General features: G+C 35.3%; 3 protein-coding genes across 3 annotated transcripts; 1 reads left to right on the top strand and 2 right to left on the bottom strand.

The window, feature by feature from the left end:
• Positions 1–1,356: 1,356 nt before the first annotated feature.
• On the top strand, positions 1,357–13,433 carry LOC141720052 (uncharacterized). The gene is made up of 6 exons (XM_074522406.1): positions 1,357–1,681; positions 9,869–10,315; positions 10,522–10,946; positions 11,340–12,081; positions 12,333–12,432; positions 12,920–13,433. Exons 1-6 carry the CDS (start codon positions 1,357–1,359, stop codon positions 13,431–13,433), a joined length of 2,553 nt encoding a protein of 850 aa, XP_074378507.1.
• Positions 13,434–14,053: 620 nt separating this feature from the next.
• Positions 14,054–15,154, bottom strand: LOC141717304 (putative germin-like protein 2-1). Its single transcript, XM_074519388.1, has 2 exons — positions 14,878–15,154; positions 14,054–14,623 (listed from the first exon to the last, which is right to left on the bottom strand). The coding sequence occupies exons 1-2, from the start codon at positions 15,002–15,004 to the stop codon at positions 14,088–14,090; spliced, it is 663 nt and encodes a 220-aa protein (XP_074375489.1). The 5' UTR covers positions 15,005–15,154; the 3' UTR covers positions 14,054–14,087.
• A 2,299-nt stretch (positions 15,155–17,453) lies between these two features.
• LOC141717303 (germin-like protein 8-2) lies at positions 17,454–18,736 on the bottom strand. Its single transcript, XM_074519387.1, has 2 exons — positions 18,535–18,736; positions 17,454–18,294 (listed from the first exon to the last, which is right to left on the bottom strand). The coding sequence occupies exons 1-2, from the start codon at positions 18,659–18,661 to the stop codon at positions 17,759–17,761; spliced, it is 663 nt and encodes a 220-aa protein (XP_074375488.1). The 5' UTR covers positions 18,662–18,736; the 3' UTR covers positions 17,454–17,758.
• Positions 18,737–19,296: the final 560 nt, after the last annotated feature.

Raw genomic sequence — 19,296 nt, 5'->3', positions numbered from 1 at the left:
ATCGATGAAATTAAACAAATACTTTTGAACAATTTTTAAGCGATTTCAGCAATTTTTAGCGATTTTCAGCAATTTTTATAAAACTGGTCGATTTTTATAATCATGTTCCCCACTGTAAATTTTTATGGAAAGAAATATTTTAATTTTTTGTTTGTTTTTGCTAAAACATTAATTATTTTCACATAATTGAGTATGTTGTTCTGAAGGGTAAATTGTAAAATGCAATAGTGATGGTTTTTTTTGTGAAAGAAAATAGTTGAAAAATAAGATGGTAAATATTCTTGACTTGACAGTAAACATTGGAATCTATTGACAATGCCCTTCTGCATAGATAGAAGGACCCTTTCTCTTTCGGGGAGAACAATTTTATTTAGGTACCTTCATATTACACGTGTGCACCTATGTTAGAAGTGAAATAAGTTCAGTAAAGGGTAGGGTGTACATTCCGTTAAAACTGAACCGAAACCGAATTTTATCAAAGGGCATGTTGACAAGTGTTCCCCGAAAACAAAATTTTATATTTTTTTTATTTCTCTTATTAACTGCTGAGATACAGACTACATCAGCATTACAACAGCAATAAAATAACACCTCTGGATATATTTGTAAATACACTAGTTAGTATTTATATGTAATCCTGATAGGAGATTCAGTTAGTTAGTTACAACATATCATTCTCTCTTTCTTGAATTGAGATCAAAACACTGTAAATATCTTTTCAGTCATAAATGATTAGCTATGGTGTTCATACCAAATTTGCAGAATCTTATGATTAATTACATCTGATAACATGGTATCAGAGCAGTACGTTCTAGTAATTTCATTCGTTTCTTCGTTTCCGCATCAAGTAAGATCGTTACATACTGTTCTTTAATCTGTTCTTCGTGATTCGTAATCATATCTTCGTAATTGATGTTATGATTTGTTTACGTTCTATACAATAGCAGTAATCAGATTGTTAATCATAACGAGTTGTGTAATCATTGAAGATTCGTAGCATAATATGTATAAAATCTGTACGGAATTGCAAATTCGTAGCAAAATTCGATCTCAAATTTCGCAATTCGATCTAAAATTTCTCCGAAACATTGTTATCTCTCCAATCTCATTTCTGAAATTCATTTCTTGATTTAAACTTTATTTTAATCAGCAATTGTTCTCATTACTTTTTCACAAACCTTGTTCATGGCGACTCAAGTCGAAAATCAAATAGAGTTAACACAAGATCCATCTAGTGTGTATTTCTTGCTTCCTTCGGATAATACTGGTATGAAACTGGTCACTACACCTTTTAATGGAACTTCTTATGAAAATTGAAAGTGTTTGATGGTTATTGGATTAACAGCGAAAAATAAGATGTGTTTTGTTGATGGAACTCTTGCTAAGCCTGCAATTACTGATACTAGCTACAAGTTCTGGTCTCGCTGTAATATCATGATCACAGGTTGGATTATTACATCTTTGGATCCTCAGATTGCAGCAAGTATATTGTATGTTGATACTGCGAGAGCTATTTGGCTTGATCTTGAAGAACGTTTTGGTCAAGCATCATCAGCACAATTATATGCTTTAGAGCAGGAAGTCTTTCAGATTTCACATGATACATTTTCCATTTCTGAATATTATACTCAATTAAAAAGGATTTGGGATGAGATTTATAATCTCAGACCATTACCTAAATGTGAATGTGCTCATTGCAATTGAAAGGAATATGTCCTAAGTCCAATCATGTATTAGGATTTAGGAATAACTCTTTATGTAATCTGTTTTGATTTCATTGATATTAATAAAACACTTGTTTTGTTTTTATTACGGGCTCTATCTATTTAAGTGTTTAAATAAGATATACCATAGTTTAGAGTAAAGCTTTTTATGGATTATGATGAGATCATAATAGTGAGACCTAAAAGATGATAACTCTAAACTTAAATAGTTCCTGGTCGTAGGATTACTAACTGGTAATTAATAATCCGCAAAGATCGGTACATACTATGCTTGCTTCATTATGAAGGATGTCTGTTCTCATAGACATTTCTGTGGTGACACTATAGCTAGTATGTAGGTGCTTATTATAGAATAAGTTCACTGAACATGACTCGCACAGCTGAACAACTGATGGAGTTCACTCACGTGTCAGCAGTTGTTCACTTAATGATAGTTGTACAAGTATCCTTATACTTGAGGTCGTCATAGTCATCTTGTGTACACTGAACTATGCTTTGATTTAGTTCTTAGTCTCCGGGGACAATTATTAGGGCTCTACTGGGTATAGGAATTTGTACACGAAGATAGTGTATGATCAATAAAGGATCTACCCATTCCAGTGAAGGAAGCGAATGTTCAAGGCTGATCCACTTATGCTAGTTCAGGAATCTCTGGCCAGAGTAAATGAAATTAGAAGGGAGTTTCTAATTTGCATAGAACTACGCATAGTAAATGGTAAGCAAGTGATTGAATTAGATAGGCTTGACACGAGATCCATGCCTTGTATTTAATCGGGACATTGTAGGGTAGAAGGAGTTTATTGTACGGTAACTATTCACTGAATAGGTTCTTGGTATTCTAAGCAGTGAATTCGCATTATCCGGATAGTCGCGATATGCTGAGAAGTATCCCTAACGATGTAGAATAAATGTGATTAATTAATTAATCATATTTAATAAATTAGAGAATTTATATAAATAATGATAAAATAGTTTTATTATTATTTATTTCTACTACCGGCTTAATATTGAACCTACAGGATCACACCATAAAAAGAGAATGATTTATTGGTGGAGGAATTAATTAATAATGGCTAATAATTATTTATTTGTGAAATAAATAATTAATTGGAAAATTTAATAATTGATTAAATGAGATTTAATTGATTATAAATTAATTAAGAAAAGTTCTTAATATTATTAATTAAGGATTTAATTTTTGGAAATTAAATCAAGAGAGAGAATTATTTCTAAAGTGTTTAGAAAAAGGATTAATAATTAAAAGGTGTTTTAATTATTAATAAGAATAATAAATGGGATAATAATAATAATATTTATGGAAAAATTTTAGCTGAAAATTTTGCCTATAAATACACTATTGTAGACCATATTTTTATTCGAACCCCAAAAACCCAAAAAGTTTGGAAAACCCAATTCTCTCCACCTCCTTCCTCCTCCTTAACATCGTTTTCTTGGTGGATGCCGGTGGAGTGCTTCACACTTGAGGAGCAACTGCTAAGGATCTCTGATCGTTGTCTTTGAATTATTTTAAAGGTTAGATTCGATCCCTACGTTTTTACCACGATTTATATGCTTTTATTTGGATTTTATGTATGTAAAAGTGTTTTGCCATGCCCCCGCTGCGTTTAAAATCCAACAATGGTATCAGAGCCTAGGTTATATGCATATAGATCTGTGGTAAAAATTTCAGAATTTTATGTGCTTGTATGAATTAATTATGATTTTTACAAGTTATATCATGGATTAATTTTGTCTGATGAGAAATCGTTTCTCAGAATAATTTTGAATGTTGATCTGGGTTCTACAAGTGTTGTAGATCGTCGTATTTTTTTCATAATTTTATGATGTATAGATTTTTTATTATGAATTTTTGAAGTTGTTTCAATTAAATTTCGTAATTAAATATGTATATATATATATATATATATATAAATTAATTGTAAGTATGTATATATATATCTGTACATCTGCATATGTCTGCTGTGTTGCGCGGAAAGAGGAACAGAAGCTGTCAGGCACGCTGTTCGAGAAGAAGACGGCGGCTGCTGCAAGAAAAGAAGAAAAAAAAGGGGGGGGGGGTGTCGCGCATTCCGGGAATGCGTTACACCCTGTGACGCATTCACGGAATGCGTTACACCTTTTAATTGGTTAAAAGGGTTGTAACGCATCACCGGAATGCGTTACAGGGCTTGCAACGCGTTCCTGTAATGCGTTACAGCCCGACTGTCCAGATTAAAATTGATTTTCTTGGAGTTTCGTAACTCCGTTTTAGGCGTGCAATATACCGTTGGATTCGTTTTTCTGAGACGGATCTAATGAAGTGATCTTTTTTAGTTTATATAAAAGTTTTGAACTGTTTATATTTCTATGAAGCGTTTTAAAGCTGTTTTTGATTGTTTTTAATTGCTTTTAAATGCTTCATGTGATACATAGAGATGTATAATGCTTAGACTAATGTGCTAGATGATATAACATGCCTACCTTGATGTTTATTCATGTTGATATATGTGATATATGCTTAGTTTATCATGCGATGATAGATTTAGGTGAACTTAAATGAACATAAGGCGTTTGTTAGACAACCTAGTATAGTGAAATTGTTCCATAACCTTAATAATAATATTATGAATACAATCATGAGATTCTTGTGTTTATGAAACACGTAATTGAATATGAATTTTCGATATGAGAGAAAGGATGATTTTAACAACAACAGATTTCTATCTGTAAGAAATGGTTATTAAGTGACGCCTCTTGACAATGCTCCACCCGATCTGGGAATCATCTGATTATTGATTATTGATTTGAAATATTTAATTTAAAAGGAAGAATTTCTTTATAATATGATTATGATTGTAACGTAATATAATCCCTCTAAAATTAAATAATATCAAGTAGTAATTGGCCAATGACACAACGAGCTTGTGTCGGTCATAGCCTTCCAACATGATAGAAAAGTAGTTCTTATTTTTGAATCATTGTCGGTTCGTGCTACAACCTAGGGCTTTGATTTCAAAATAAGAAATACTTGTCTATTACATAGAGATGTGTACATTGAATAAGAATCTAAAGGTCGGTACGTGCCACAGCCGTGGGCCTTTGGGGACTGATTCAATTGTACGGAATGTTGGGTTTGACTTGACTTAGAATATTGAGTTTGTCGTGCCACAGCCGAGACTCAATTATTCAAGAGGCTAAAGTTAGATTAGGGAATAACATAAGATGTAATTGACAAGAGTTGTCTGCCTATTGAACATTACATGGCGGTTCGTGCCACAGCCGGGGTTGTGTAATGGAATGTAGGATCCCTATTCCCACTAGCATTATGAATGCTTAATTTTTCACGTAGGGGGTTGAATAAATTAGATAAACTAGTGGGAGCCACTTATGAATAAAGACCCGATTCATATAGTGTTTTGAAATGAAATCGAATATTTGCTAAGTATTGTTATGTGTTTATCATTTACAGATTTACTTTGTACGTTATGTCTTCTGCACTATCACTCAGGAGCATACTAGAAGCTCACAAATTGACTGGTCCTAATTATGCTGACTGGCTTCGAAACTTGAGAATTGTTCTCAGGATTGAGAAGCTGGAATACGTGATTGACTCACCTAAGCCTACTGAACCTGCTAGTGATGCACATAATGATGAACATGTTGTGTATCGTAAGTGGATAGATGATGCAAATGTTACTCAATGCATCATGCTAGCTTCCATGAACATTGAGCTACAAAAGCAACATGAGCATATGGATGCTCACACTATCCTCATGCATCTACAAGAGTTGTATGATGTGGCGGGGAGGACAGCTCGATATGAGATATCGAAGGAGTTGTTCGGTTGTAGGATGTCTGAGGGATCATCTGTGAATGACCATGTACTTAAGATGATCAATTTGATTGAACGTCTTGGACAACTTGGTTTTGCCATGGATGGGGAGCTGAGCCAAGACTTGGTCTTGCAATCGCTTCCGAGTTCGTTCTCGCAGTTTGTTGTGAACTTTCACATGAATAAGTTGGATGTCAGCCTGCCTGAACTCCACAACATGTTGAAGACTGCGGAATCGAATTTCCCCCCTAAGAATAGTTCTGTTCTTCTAATTGGTGAAGGTTCCAATCCTAAGAAAAGGAAGAGGAACTCTTCCAAGAAGAAGAAAGTAGGTGAGAAAACGTCGGTTCCACCAAAAGCTGAAGACCCCAAGAGCAAAGTTGTTTGCTTTCACTGTAACAAGGTGGGGCACTGGAAGAGGAACTGCAAGGTTTACCTTGCAGAATTGAAGAAGAAGAAGGGTAGTGAGACTACCGCTTTTGATTCAGGTATGTTCGTGATAGAAGTAAATATGTCATTAAATCAAATTTCTACTTGGGTATTAGATACCGCCTGTGGTTCTCATATCTGTAATTTGTTGTAGGGACCAAGGAGAAGTAGGACTCTTGAGGAAGAGGAGGTGATTCTACTGATGGGAAATGGAGCAAGAGTTGCTGCTGAAGATGTAGAATCATTTCATTTACATATGCCTACGGGCAAGACTATTGTTTTAAATAATTGTTATTTTGTTCCCTCGATTGTGAGGAATATTATTCCCAAGTTAGACTTGGCTGGATTTTCATTTATTATTGAGAATAATGAATGTTCTATTCTTAGAGATAATATTCTTTATGGACGTGGTACTTTAAATAATGGTCTGTATAAGTGTGACATAATTTACTTCAGATTGAACAAACTAATAAAAGAAAAGGGATGATGAAAATCTCATTTTATAGTGGCACTGCAGTCTCCATTTAGTAGACATGGAGAGAGGACTGCAAATTTGCTAGGAATGGTACACACAGATGTATGTGGACCAATGTCTAAGCAAGCCATCGGTGTATTTTTATACTTCATTACTTTCATAGATGATAGATCTAGATTCGGATATGTGTTTGATGAAACACAAGTCTGAGGCCTTTGAAAAGTTCAAAGAATATAAGTATGAAGTGGAGAAACAAACCAAACATAGTATTATAATTCTTCGATTAGATCGAGGTGGTGAATACTTTAATGGAGTGTTTCTAGATTATCTCATAGTAAATGGTATAGTCTCCCAGTGGACTCCTCCAGATTGGTATCTGAAAGGAGAAATCGAACTTTGTTAGACATAGTTTGGTCCATGATGAGCTATACAAATCTTCCAGTATTCCTATGGGGTTATGTATTGGAAACCTCAGCATATTTACTGAATAAGGTGCCTTCCAAATCTGTTCCTCAAATTCCGTATGAGATATGGAAAGAAAGGAAACCGAGTCTTAAACACGTTAAGATTTGGGGATGTCCAGCTTATGTCAAGTAAGTTGACCCAGATAAGCTGGAATATCGATCCGTAAAATATAGTTTTGTGGGATATCCTAAAGAGACTTTAGGGTATTACTTTTACACCGATCATCGGGTGTTTGTCTCCAGACATGCTACCTTCTTGGAAAAGGAGTTTATCCTTGAAGGAAACAGTGGGAGCAAAATTGAACTTGATGAAGTTCAAGAAGCACAAACTACTACGGATCAAGTGGAAACACCTGTTCTGACTGAACAACCTTTTGTGGATCAGCCCATTCATAGATCAGGGAGAGTGTCTCGCCAACCTGAGAGGTAATATGGCCTTGTCATTGAGAATGACAATGAGTTGTCGATCATTGATGATGACGACCCTGTGACTTGTAATGAGGCTATGAGTAGTGTTGACTCAGAGAAATGACATAGTGCCATGAAATCCAGAATGGAATCTATGTATACGGTATACGTAAGAATGATTAGAGCAGATGGCCAGGTGGAGACCTTTAAGGCCAGACTTTTGGCAAAAGGATTCAAACAAAGGCAATGGATTGACTTTGATGAAGCCTTTTACCTGTAGCCCTGTTAAAATCAGTTCGGATTTTGCTTGCGATTGCTGCTTACTACGACTATGTGATCTGACAATTAGCCAGATGGTTTTCTTTCCAAGGGAAATGAAAACCTAGTGTGTAAGCTACTGCGAACCATATGTGGTTTAAAGCAAGCTTCTCGTAGATGGAACATTCGTTTTGATGAGACAATCAAAGAGTTTGATTTTATCAAAAACGTAGATGAATCATGCGTCTACAAAAGGGTTAGTGGGAGCTCGATAACATTTCTTGTGTTGTATTAAATTAGAGTTGACACACATAACAACATAGCAGACCCACTCACAAAGCTAATGAAAGTCACTTTGATCGTCGTAAAGACAAGATGGGTATTAGATACCAGAGTGATTGGCTTTAGTACAAGTGGGAGATTGAAAGGAATATGTCCTAAGTTCAATCATGTATTAGGATTTAGGAATAACTCTTTATGTAATCTGTTTTGATTTCATTGATATTAATAAAAGACTTGTTTTGTTTTTATTACGGGCTCTATCTATTTAAGTGTTTAAATAAGATATACCATAGTTTAGAGTAAAGCTTTTTATGGATTATGATAAGATCATAATAGTGAGACCTAAAAGAAGATAACTCTAAACTTAAATAGTTCCTGGTCGTAGGATTACTAACTGGTAATTAATAATCCGCAAAGATCGGTACATACTATGCTTGCTTCATTATGAAGGATGTCTGTTCTCATAGACATTTGTGTGGTGACACTATAGCTAGTATGTAGGTGTTTATTATAGAATAAGTTCACTGAACATGACTCGCACAGCTAAACAACTGATGGAGTTCACTCACGTGTCAGCAGTTGTTCACTTAGTGATAGTTGTACAAGTATCCTTTGACTTGAGGTCATCATAGTCATCTTGTGTACACTGAACTATGCTTTGGTTTAGTTCTTAGTCTCCGGGGACAATTATTAGGGCTCTACTGGGTATAGGAATTTGTACACGAAGATAGTGTATGATCAATAAAGGATCTACCCCTTCCAGTGAAGGAAGCGAATGTTCAAGGCTGATCCACTTATGCTAGTTCAGCAATCTCTGGCCAGAGTAAATGAAATTAGAAAGGAGTTTCTAATTTGCATAGAACTACGCATAGTAAATGGTAAACAAGTGATTGAATTAGATAGGCTTGACACGAGATCCATGCCTTGTATTTAATCGGGACATTGTAGGGTAGAAGGAGTTTATTGTACGGTAACTATTCACTGAATAGGTTCTTGGTATTCTAAGCAGTGAATTCGTATTATTCGGATAGTCGCGATATGCTGAGAAGTATCTCTCACGATGTAGAATAAATGTGATTAATTAATTAATCATATTTAATAAATTAGAGAATTTATATAAATAATGATAAAATAGTTTTATTATTATTTATTTCTACTACCGGCTTAATATTGAACCTACAGGGTCACACCATAAAAAGAGAATGATTTATTGGTGGAGGAATTAATTAATAATGGCTAATAATTATTTATTTATGAAATAAATAATTAATTGGAAAATTTAATAATTGATTAAATGAGATTTAATTGATTATAAATTAATTAAGAAAAGTTCTTAATATTATTAATTAAGGATTTGATTTTTGGAAATTAAATCAAGAGAGAGAATTATTTCTAAAGTTTTTAGAAAAAGGATTAATAATTAAAAGGTGTTTTAATTATTAATAAGAATAATAAATGGGATAATAATAATAATATTTATGGAAAAATTTCAGCTGAAAATTTTGCCTATAAATACACTATTATAGACCCTATTTTTATTCGAACCCCAAAAACCCAAAAAGTTTGGAAAACCCAATTCTCTCCACCTTCTTCCTCCTCCTTAACATCGTTTTCCTGGTGGATACCGGTGGAGTGCTTCACACTTGAGGAGCAACTGCTAAGGATCTCTGATCGTTGTCTCCGAATTATTTTAAATGTTAGATTCGATCCCTACGTTTTTACCACGATTTATATGCTTTTATTTGAATTTTATGTATGTAAAAGTGTTTTGCCATGCCCCCGCTGCGTTTAAAATCCAACAGCAATTATAACATCACTCAGAAGGTTCTTAAATTGCAGCAGGATCAGAGGCTAATGATCTTTCTCATGAAAATGTCTAATGAATTTGCAAATGTGAGATCACATTTTCTGATGATGGAAACACTTCCTACTCTACCACAGGTTTACAGAATGTTGATTCAGGAATAGAGGCATAAGAAGATTTCTAAACTGTCAGGTCAGGAGCCTGTGGCATTTGCTAGTCAGAACAATTTTAGGCAGTTTCCCAATTCTAGTTATCAAGGTTCACAGAAATTTAACAGAGTCTATTCGACTGGAAAATTTACTCTCGGAACTGGTTCACCAAGTTTCCAACAGAGAAAGAACTACTACTTTTGTGACCATTGCAAAATTCCAGGCCATAGCAAAGAAAAGTTCTTCAAATTGAATGGTTATCCACCTGGTTTTAAACCTAATCAGCAGAGGAAATTTGCAGGTTGTGCCACAGTTGATGCAACTGATGAAATTCAGTCTATCAAGGATTCTTCTGATAGTGGAATTGGATCACAGTCTTCTTCCAATAATATCTCTGTGGAGCAGTACAATCAGTTGATGCAGCTTTTGTCTCAAAATAATATTTCTGAACATGACAACAACTCTTACTCTGGAAATGCACTTTTGGCAGGTACTTCTCTTTATTTATTATCCTCAACTCATACCAATAGCTGGATAATTGATAGCGGTGCGTCTGATCATATCTGTTCTTCTATGAATCTCTTTCACACTGTCAAACAAATTGATGGGAATAGTTTTTTTCTATCCCTGATGGCACTAAGATACAAGTCACTCAAGTGGGCAACATAAAACTTAATAATCTCATAGAACTTACAGATGTTCTATATGCTCCTTCTTTCAAATTCAACTTAATTTATGTGTCTAAGCTTGTTCGGAATACTACTTACATCATTTCTTTCACTTCTGATTCTTGTATGCTTCAAAAGCATTCAATGAGTCAACCCAAACTTCTTGGTAAATTCTTCCATGGACTATACTTTGTTGATAAGGGCCTCTTTTCTCATGCTGCTGATCATTCTCTCATCACAGCTAATAAAGCTTTGCCATACATTAGTCATAATTCTATAGCTAATATTGTTGTTACTTCTAAACTAGATGAAGCCAAGTTGCTTCATCTTAGACTTGGCCATATGCCTTATTCGAAAATCAGTACAATTGTAAAACATTTTGATACAAGTGTTTTGTCTGATTGCATTTGTGCAATTTGTCCTTCTACAAGACAACATCGTTTGTCTTTTACTGTAAGTGAAATAAAAATAACAAATTTTTTTGAACTTCTTCACATTGACGTCTGGGGCCCTTATCATACTGTCACTCATAATGGTTGTAGATATTTTCTAACAATCGTTGATGATTATAGCCGTGCCACTTGGGTATATCTTATGAAATCCAAACTTGATTATGTCTCCATTTTAGATATCTTTCTTAAGCATGTTTTTACTCAGTTCAATACTCGTGTTAAGATCATTCGAACAGATAATGTGTTAGAGCTTTGTCAAGGCAGAATTATAGAGATTTATCAGTCTTATGGCATACTACATCAAACAAGTTGTCCTGACACACCCCAATAGAATGGGGCGGTTGAACGAAAACATAAGCATTTAATGGAAACAGCTCGTGCACTTTTCTTTCAGTCTAATTTGCCCTCGCGATATTGGGGAGATTGTGTGCAGTGTGTTGCATTTTTTATCAACAGAATGCCTGTACGGAAATTAAATAACGTTACTCCTTATGAACTTCTGTTTGATAGTGCACCAGATTATTCTCTTTTGCGATGTTTTGGGTGTCTCTGTTTCGTTTCTACTTCTAAACAATCTCGAACCAAGCTAGAACCTCGGGCTCACCCTTGTGTTTTCCTTGGCTATCCAGCTGCAACAAAAGGATACAAAGTGTTAGATTTGGTCACTAATAGGATTCTTGTTTCTCGAGACATCAAATTTCATGAAAAAAAAATTTCATTCCACATGTCTAAGCTGCCTTCTGTACCTGTTACTAAATTATTTTTACCAACTCACACTCCTCTTGATACTAATAGCTATATTGACTTGCCTGATGTATTTTTTCAACACAATCCTTCTCCTAGTACAGACTCTACCATTCATGCATCTAATATTCCACCTGTTATTGAACCGGTCATTCGACGATCATCTCGACAGATTTATAAACCATCACATTTACAAGATTATGTTTGTAATCTAGTTACTTTTGAGGCTCTTCCAAAGGATTATAGAGCATTGTTATTGCATACATCTTCGATAAAGGAACCATCTTCTTATGCCCAAGCTTCCCTTGATCCAAATTGGGTACGTGCTATGCAGTTAGAACTTACAGCCTTGGCTAATAACAACACGCGGGATCTAGTTACCTTGCCTCCAGGCAAGAAACCAATAGGCTCCAAATGGGTTTTAAAACAAAGCTTAAAGCAGACGGCTCGATTGAACGATTTAAAGCCCATCTTATTGCAAAGGATTTCAATAAAAAATATGGGATTGATTACCAAGAAACGTTTTCACCCGTTGTGAAAATGGCAACAGTACGGAGTATTTTATCCTTAGCTGCTAGTAGAGGGTGGAAAATATTTTAACTTGATGTTAATAACGCCTTTTTTCATGGTGAACTCCATGAAGAGGTGTACATGCTTGTACCAGAGGGGATGCCAAACCCTGAGAATAAGGTCTGTCGTTTGAAGAAATCGATTTATGGGTTAAAACAGGCTAGTCGTAAGTGGTTTGCCAAACTTCTGCATGAATTGAAATGCCAAGGCTATGTAAAATCCAAGAACGATTATTCTTGGTTTACTAAATGATCTGGTACTGACATTACCATTCCAGCAGTTTATGTTGATGATATAATCATTACAGGGACCAATCTGGATGTCATTACTGCGTTCAAAGAGCATCTTCATAAATGTTTTGGTATCAAAGACCTTGGATATTTGCATTTTTTTTGGGCTTTGAGGTCGGCTATACAGAGTCTGGAATCACTCTCACACCGGCTATGTTTACCAGGGAACTCTTGGCTGATACTGGGCTATCTAGTTTCAAGACAGTAGCCACACCCTTACCCTTGAACTTAAAACTTTCAGCATATTCGGGAGATTTTTATGCAGATCCAGAGTTTTATAGAACTCTTGTTGGTAAACTCAATTTCTTGACAAACACAAGACCTGATTTGTCATATTCTGTTCAAACTCTTAGCCAATTCATGCATTCAGGGCTTATTCTGATTCCGATTGGGCAGCTTGTCCCAATACACGGAGATCAATCTCAGGTTACTTATATCTACTTGGTTCCTCTCCAATCAGCTGGAAATCTAAGAAGCAGACAACAATCTCAAAATCTTCTTCCGAAGCAGAATATCGTGCTATGGCGGCTGCTGCATCCGAAGTTGCTTGGCTAGTCCGATTACTTGCCGATATTGGCATTACTGACCTCCAACCAATTACCCTTTTCTGCGACAACCAATCTGCAATGCATATTGCAAAAAACCCAGTTTTTCACGAGAGAACGAAACACATTGATATCGATTGTCATTTCACTCGTGATAAGGTGCTTGAGGGTTTTCTTCAATTGTCTTACTTGCCTACTACTGATCAGCTTGCTGATATGTTCACCAAGATTCTTCCATCTCCTCATTTTAATTTGTTAAAATCCAAGCTTGGTTTGAGTCTTCCCATCCCTCACTTGAGGGGGGCTGCTGAGATACAGACAACAACAACAATAAAATAACACCTCTGGATATAGTTGTAAATACACTAGTTAGTATTTATATATGTAGTCCTCATAGGAGATTCAGTTAGTTAGTTACAACATATCATTCTCTCTTTCTTGAATTGAGATCAAAATACCGTAAATATCTTTTCACTCATAAATAATTAGCTATGGTGTTCATACCAAATCTGCATAATCTTATGCTTAATTACATCTGATAACATTAACCTATAAGAGGGTAATAAAGGAAGCAATTGTGAAAGAACACTGGTGCAGTATCAACAGATAATTGCAGAATCAAGATTCTGCTGCTGTTAAACTAAACCTTGCAATAAACTTCAGCTTTAAAATTGTGTATTCAGAAAAACCTAGGATCCTATTAAACAAGAATAGTTTAGTTGCTCATGCTCAACAAGGTCTTTGCAGTATTAACTAGCCTCCAGTGAATCAGTGATAAATGAAAATTGAAACCAGTACTCCCAGGCTTAATCTTTAAGGATCGATAACAGAGGTAAAGACAACAGATTATTAAGCATTGTCAAGCACTTAATAAATAATTATACAAGAAAATAAATTAATTTACAGAGGATATAAACATTAGGCAAGAACACAGCAACTTATTAATAATACATTATAAAGGCAACTTGGTCGAGATTCAATGCTTTCATCTGCTTAAAATCGTCCCTGCAACTCTAAGACTGTGTTTCGGTTTAGCTGGAAAGCCTTGGCAAGAACATTAGCAGATATATTAGGATTGGCTCCGAATACAGCATCTGCAATGGTAATAATCCCGGGATTTTGGCTGTTAAATGCAGCAAGTGTTACGGCCTTACCTTTTCCAATATTTTGTTGGTAGTGTGTAAGACCTTGCGGGAACACAAACACATCACCCTCGTTGAGGACTGTTGTGATATGACGATAATCAGGATTCGACGTGACAAATCCCACCCTCAATCGACCCTGAATGACTGTCATTATTTCAGAGGCGCGGGGATTTGTGTGAGGGGGATTGATTCCCCTTGGTGCAAAGTCGGTACGAACAAGAGAAATGCTTAAAGTGTTCAGTCCAGGAACCAGAGCAACAGTTACTGGAGTTGCAACTGAACCAACTAGATTCGACGTGTTCCCTGCTACGTTCAATCCACTGAAGAAGAAGTCGGCTTCAGTCACGTTATTCGGGTCCTTGCAAACAAGTCCATTAACAAGCACTGTCAAAAGAATAAATAATACCAAGTAGTTAATTCTAGGTATATGGTTCCTCTCTATGCAGAACAACACATTTTAGCATGAGAACAATATTGTTCAGCGCCAGAACAATTCAACATTGAAAATAAATAAACGTGCAGTAACAATTGTTCTCGGGTTTCTCAAGAGTGCATAACAGTTATTCTCAGTGTTCTCACCAGAATCACGTCCTTCAAGTATATACACAGTTAGCTAGTATATACAAGGTGCAATATACCTGGGCTACTTGTATCCGCAACGCAGAAATCCTGAAGGGGATTAACATCAAGAGCCAAAGCAACAAAGCAAGTCATGATACTAAATGAACCTATCAAAAGAATTTTAAAGTCCAATGAAGAAGCCATTTTGAACTTCTGGTTACGTTTAAAAGAGATGAATAAAGAGGATAAGGAAACAAATGATGATCTCTGAGAGTTGAGTTATGGAAAATGGATCATCTTTAGTGTTTATATAGGAGAGAATTCATGAGAAAGTAGGTAAAAGAGACACAAATGCCTTGCTCAAGTAGTCCTTGATGTTAGAAAACGTCTTTGAACATCAACAATTAGAAAAACGTTAGCAAGAGTCTAACTATATTGTTATGCGCAAACTAGATACGAAAGTAGGAGGACCGCATATTTTATATTTCCTTATTAGGTTTTCATGAATTTCAATAAATTATAATCGATACTCGATCTCAACTCGTTTTGTATATAGGAAAATATTAAATTGAACACCCATTTAATCTAAATATATCATATAGGTCATTACTTTACGGTTTAACTCAATTTGGTTACGAATTTAAAATTTGTATAATCTTTGTTATTACAAAGTTAAAATCTTGTATTAATTTAATTATTGGTAGATAATTTATTTGATACAAAATTTTAAATTAATGATTAAATTGAGTCAAAATAAAAAATAATAACATATTTGGACGAAATGAGTGATCATGATATTTTTTCCTTTTACATATTATCCATTACCCGGAGACACTCATTCACCTTCATCATTATATGATATATGCATCTTATGCCTATAGTTTTAACTATTTTTTTATTGCGTGTCTGCAGTGCATGATTAGCGCGAAAATTTATAATTTTAGATTAATTTGATTGGTTAGTTTGTGTAAATGCAGGAGTCCACCACCCTTATAAAAAAGAACAAATCAAAAAACGCTAAACTTATAAATTTCCGAATTTATCACATTTACATACGCACATATTAAAAAAATCGTTATTTTAATTAAAACACATAACTATCATTACAATAGTTCATTACAAATCTATAAACAATAAATAATACATCATCAATCATTCAACAACATTTTCAAAAACAAATTAATGTCAGCCTTGCAAATCCTGGGAATGTCTTTGAGTTGAGTGTACCAAAAGAACAAGTGCAAGATTAGATTCCATAAAAATCATACTACTTCTCCCGTAAGGTACCCTTCAATATGATTTGCCTGCTAAGAGCAAATCCAATATTGCAATGCCAAACTTGGCTGCATTGAACAAAACAAGCAAAATCAACACAAAATGTCGAAAGATTGCCTTTATAACTCTTTCATGCCCAAATTTGACTAGCCTTTCAGAGATGTCCTTAATGTTTCAAACCACAGTTCATCATTGTCATTTGGTTACACAATTGCAAGACAGTCGCTACAATGAGTGGTTAAATAGTTCCCACAGTTGATAAAATATGTCTCCGTTTACTTGATTGATAAAATGTTTTAAATCTGTCCCAGATATAACAACATGATAGCATTCAAGTATTGCATAGGGTCTTATGAATTAGTCCATGTATCCAACTCATAACAAAATCTAAGTCACCGCTAAATTTTTTATTTAAGCTTCATGTCAACAAGAATATCAGGATGATTAAGGAACATAATTTCACTTGAATAAAATTTTAAGTGTAGTACTACAAGTACCAAAATAACTCCCAATAGCGGGATTCATTTTAACATATATGGGATCCTACACATTAATGAGAAAACAACCAATAAAGATGCGACATCCTATATTTCTGGAAAGTTCTCGGAAAATCTACTGGGATCCATGGAACTGTGGCCTGTAAGAGAAATCCCGGTGCGGACCCAATTCATACATTGGGTCGCGTGAAATGGTTTTGAAATGAAAAAAAGAGAGCCACTACCCCCGAAACAAACTTATACAAAGTGGGTAGTCCCAATTTGCTGGTCTCCATCCCACTTCACTATTTTAATTGTTTAAATGTGAATACATGATAAAGATGGATAATTTTTTCTGTCAGATTTAATGATAATGAATATAATAGTACCTGTAAAATTTGAAGTGATTGCATTGAAAATTGTGAAATGGGCTGCATGGTTGGAGTTACTCCGCCAGTTTTTCTCCGGCCCTATTTTTTCTTACGTGGAACGTGGGTAGACTTAAAAAAAATAAAAAAGTGACCATCACCACTGTGGATGCTCTAAGAGTCTTACAAACTGCTTCACAAGAAAATTACCAGGCCTTACAAAGGAAGAGCATATGATAGCCTTGCAAAAGAACAAGCCTGCAGTTTGTGTCTTGACAGGGTGGTGTATAAATGATGATCAAGCACGAACAACTTGGTAGCATGGGAGGAGTTTATCGTAAAAACATCCAATAATTGACCCTTAGGCCAACAGTTGTGTCGAAAATGGGAATTTATCACTTCTAAGACATCCTAATCTCGGTGATTTGTGGTGATCAATATTACCGCAATGTGACTTTGCATCAGTGAGGGTATAGAGTAGATTGAGTTAGGCTACTTTATTTAGATAGGGTCATTTCTTAGCTCTTACCGAGGGAGAACAAGTATTTGCTTCCTTGATTCTTGATTTAGAGTCTTATTACAGAATCTGCAGTGACTACGACATTTTCATTGTCATACATGTGCTAGAACAACTTTATATTTCATCACAGATTCGAGATTTGGCTGAAACAATACTTCTCGTAAGAACAATCGTAGTCACCGCTAAGATTTTTATTCAAGCTTCATGTCAACAAGCATGCAGATGTGATACAAATAGGTACTAATGTAACAAAGGCTAAAAAGCCATGGCAATTTATTATACACATAGATAAGTTGATCGATCCGATGCTTTCATCTGCTTAAAATCGTTGCTGTAACTGCAAGACAGTCCTTCGGTTCAGCTGGAAAGCCCTGGCAAGAATATCAGCATCGATATCAGGATCAGGTCCAAATACAGCATTCGCAATGGTGATAACCCCGGGGTTTTGACTATTCAGAGCGGAAAGTGCTACTGCATTGCCTTCTCCAATATTTTGTTGGAAGTGGATAAGACCTTGGGGGAACACAACCACATCACCTTGGTTAAGTACTGAGGTGATCAGACGATTCGGATTCGAGGTAACAAATCCCACCCGCAGTTGACCCTGAATGACTGTCAAGATTTCAGTGGCACGAGGATGCGTGTGCGGGGGGTTAATTCCCGTGGGTGCATAGTCGATACGAGCAAGAGAATTGCTAAGAGTGTTGAGTCCGGGAATCAGAGTAACATTTACTACAGTAACATTTGATCCAACTTGATTCGACGTGTCTGCTGCTGTTGTCAATAATCCCCTTAAAATGAAGTCTTCTTCAGTCACGTTGTTCGGGTCCTTGCAAACATTTCCATTAACCAGCACTGAAAGAAGAACAAATTCCGGCAAATAGTTAGTTTACTAAAATAGTACTACCTCCGTTCGCCTCATTTCTTTACAGTTTTTTTTACATAATTGACCCGCATTTTAAGGTAACTATAAAGTATATTTCCGTAATTTATTTTTAAAATTTTCTGCTTGTCGAGCCCCCGTCCCCGAGGTAAAGAATTGAGGGGGACGGAGGGAGTACAAGTTAAGCATGCAAATAGAGGTACTCTTAATACCTGGGCTATTCAGATCAGCAACACAGAAATCCTGAAGAGGATTAACATCGATAGCCAGAGCAACAAAGCAAGTCATAGTACAAAGTAATCCTACGAGAAGAATTTTAAAGGTCAATGACGAAGCCATTTTCGAACTTTTGGTTATGAAGAAAGGATAAGAGGACAGATGATGATCCCAGAGAGCTGAGTGATGAAAATATGCATCTTTTTCGGGTTTATATAGGAATTTTTTAGGAGGGGATGCATGACAAATTGGATAAAAACAGACACAAAACTATTGTTCTGATGTCAGGTCTCCGACAATATTCTGCGAAAATACATTTATATTTTTCACTTTTGGGGACACTTTTAAATTTTTTATAAAAATTTAATAATAAAAAAATGTTAAATTTTATTTTAAAAGAAATACATGTCCCGCCGTATACCTTACTAGATCCTTCCTCGGCTGACGTAGACATTAACATTACCAGACTTTAATCTTTAAACAAGAATAACATGCAGCTTTGTATAGGATTCCCATACTCAAATTCGACAGTCGAATTTGGAATCCGACAATTAGATTTTTTTTTAATAATTAAATTTATATGACTCACAATTTGAGTAAATGTTATATAAAGGGACTCGATAATCAGAAATTTGATTATATAAATTTTGACTAGTTAAAATGCTATAAGCTCGAGTTAGGTGGAACTCGACGAGGATTTGAATTCGAACTTGATTACTTTGATTAGAGTTTGATAAATCTAGACACTAACTATTCAT

The sequence above is a fragment of the Apium graveolens genome, chromosome 4 (genome assembly GCF_009905375.1).
Source record: "Apium graveolens cultivar Ventura chromosome 4, ASM990537v1, whole genome shotgun sequence".
In the NCBI taxonomy this organism is placed as follows: domain Eukaryota; kingdom Viridiplantae; phylum Streptophyta; class Magnoliopsida; order Apiales; family Apiaceae; genus Apium; species Apium graveolens.
Note: the sequence above shows the minus strand (reverse complement) of the source record. Positions and strands in the feature narration are given on the sequence as shown.

Coding starts and splice junctions, on each gene's coding strand:
- LOC141720052 (XM_074522406.1), top strand. CDS start 1,357: ATGTGTTTTGTTGATGGAACTCTTGCTAAGCCTGCAATTACTGATACT. Junction 10,947..11,339: donor AACATCGTTTGTCTTTTACT/GTAAGTGAAATA, acceptor CTTTTCTTTCAG/TCTAATTTGCCCTCGCGATA. Junction 12,082..12,332: donor TCTAGTTACCTTGCCTCCAG/GCAAGAAACCAA, acceptor AACTCCATGAAG/AGGTGTACATGCTTGTACCA.
- LOC141717304 (XM_074519388.1), bottom strand. CDS start 15,004: ATGGCTTCTTCATTGGACTTTAAAATTCTTTTGATAGGTTCATTTAGT. Junction 14,624..14,877: donor TGCGGATACAAGTAGCCCAG/GTATATTGCACC, acceptor TTCTTTTGACAG/TGCTTGTTAATGGACTTGTT.
- LOC141717303 (XM_074519387.1), bottom strand. CDS start 18,661: ATGGCTTCGTCATTGACCTTTAAAATTCTTCTCGTAGGATTACTTTGT. Junction 18,295..18,534: donor TGCTGATCTGAATAGCCCAG/GTATTAAGAGTA, acceptor TTCTTCTTTCAG/TGCTGGTTAATGGAAATGTT.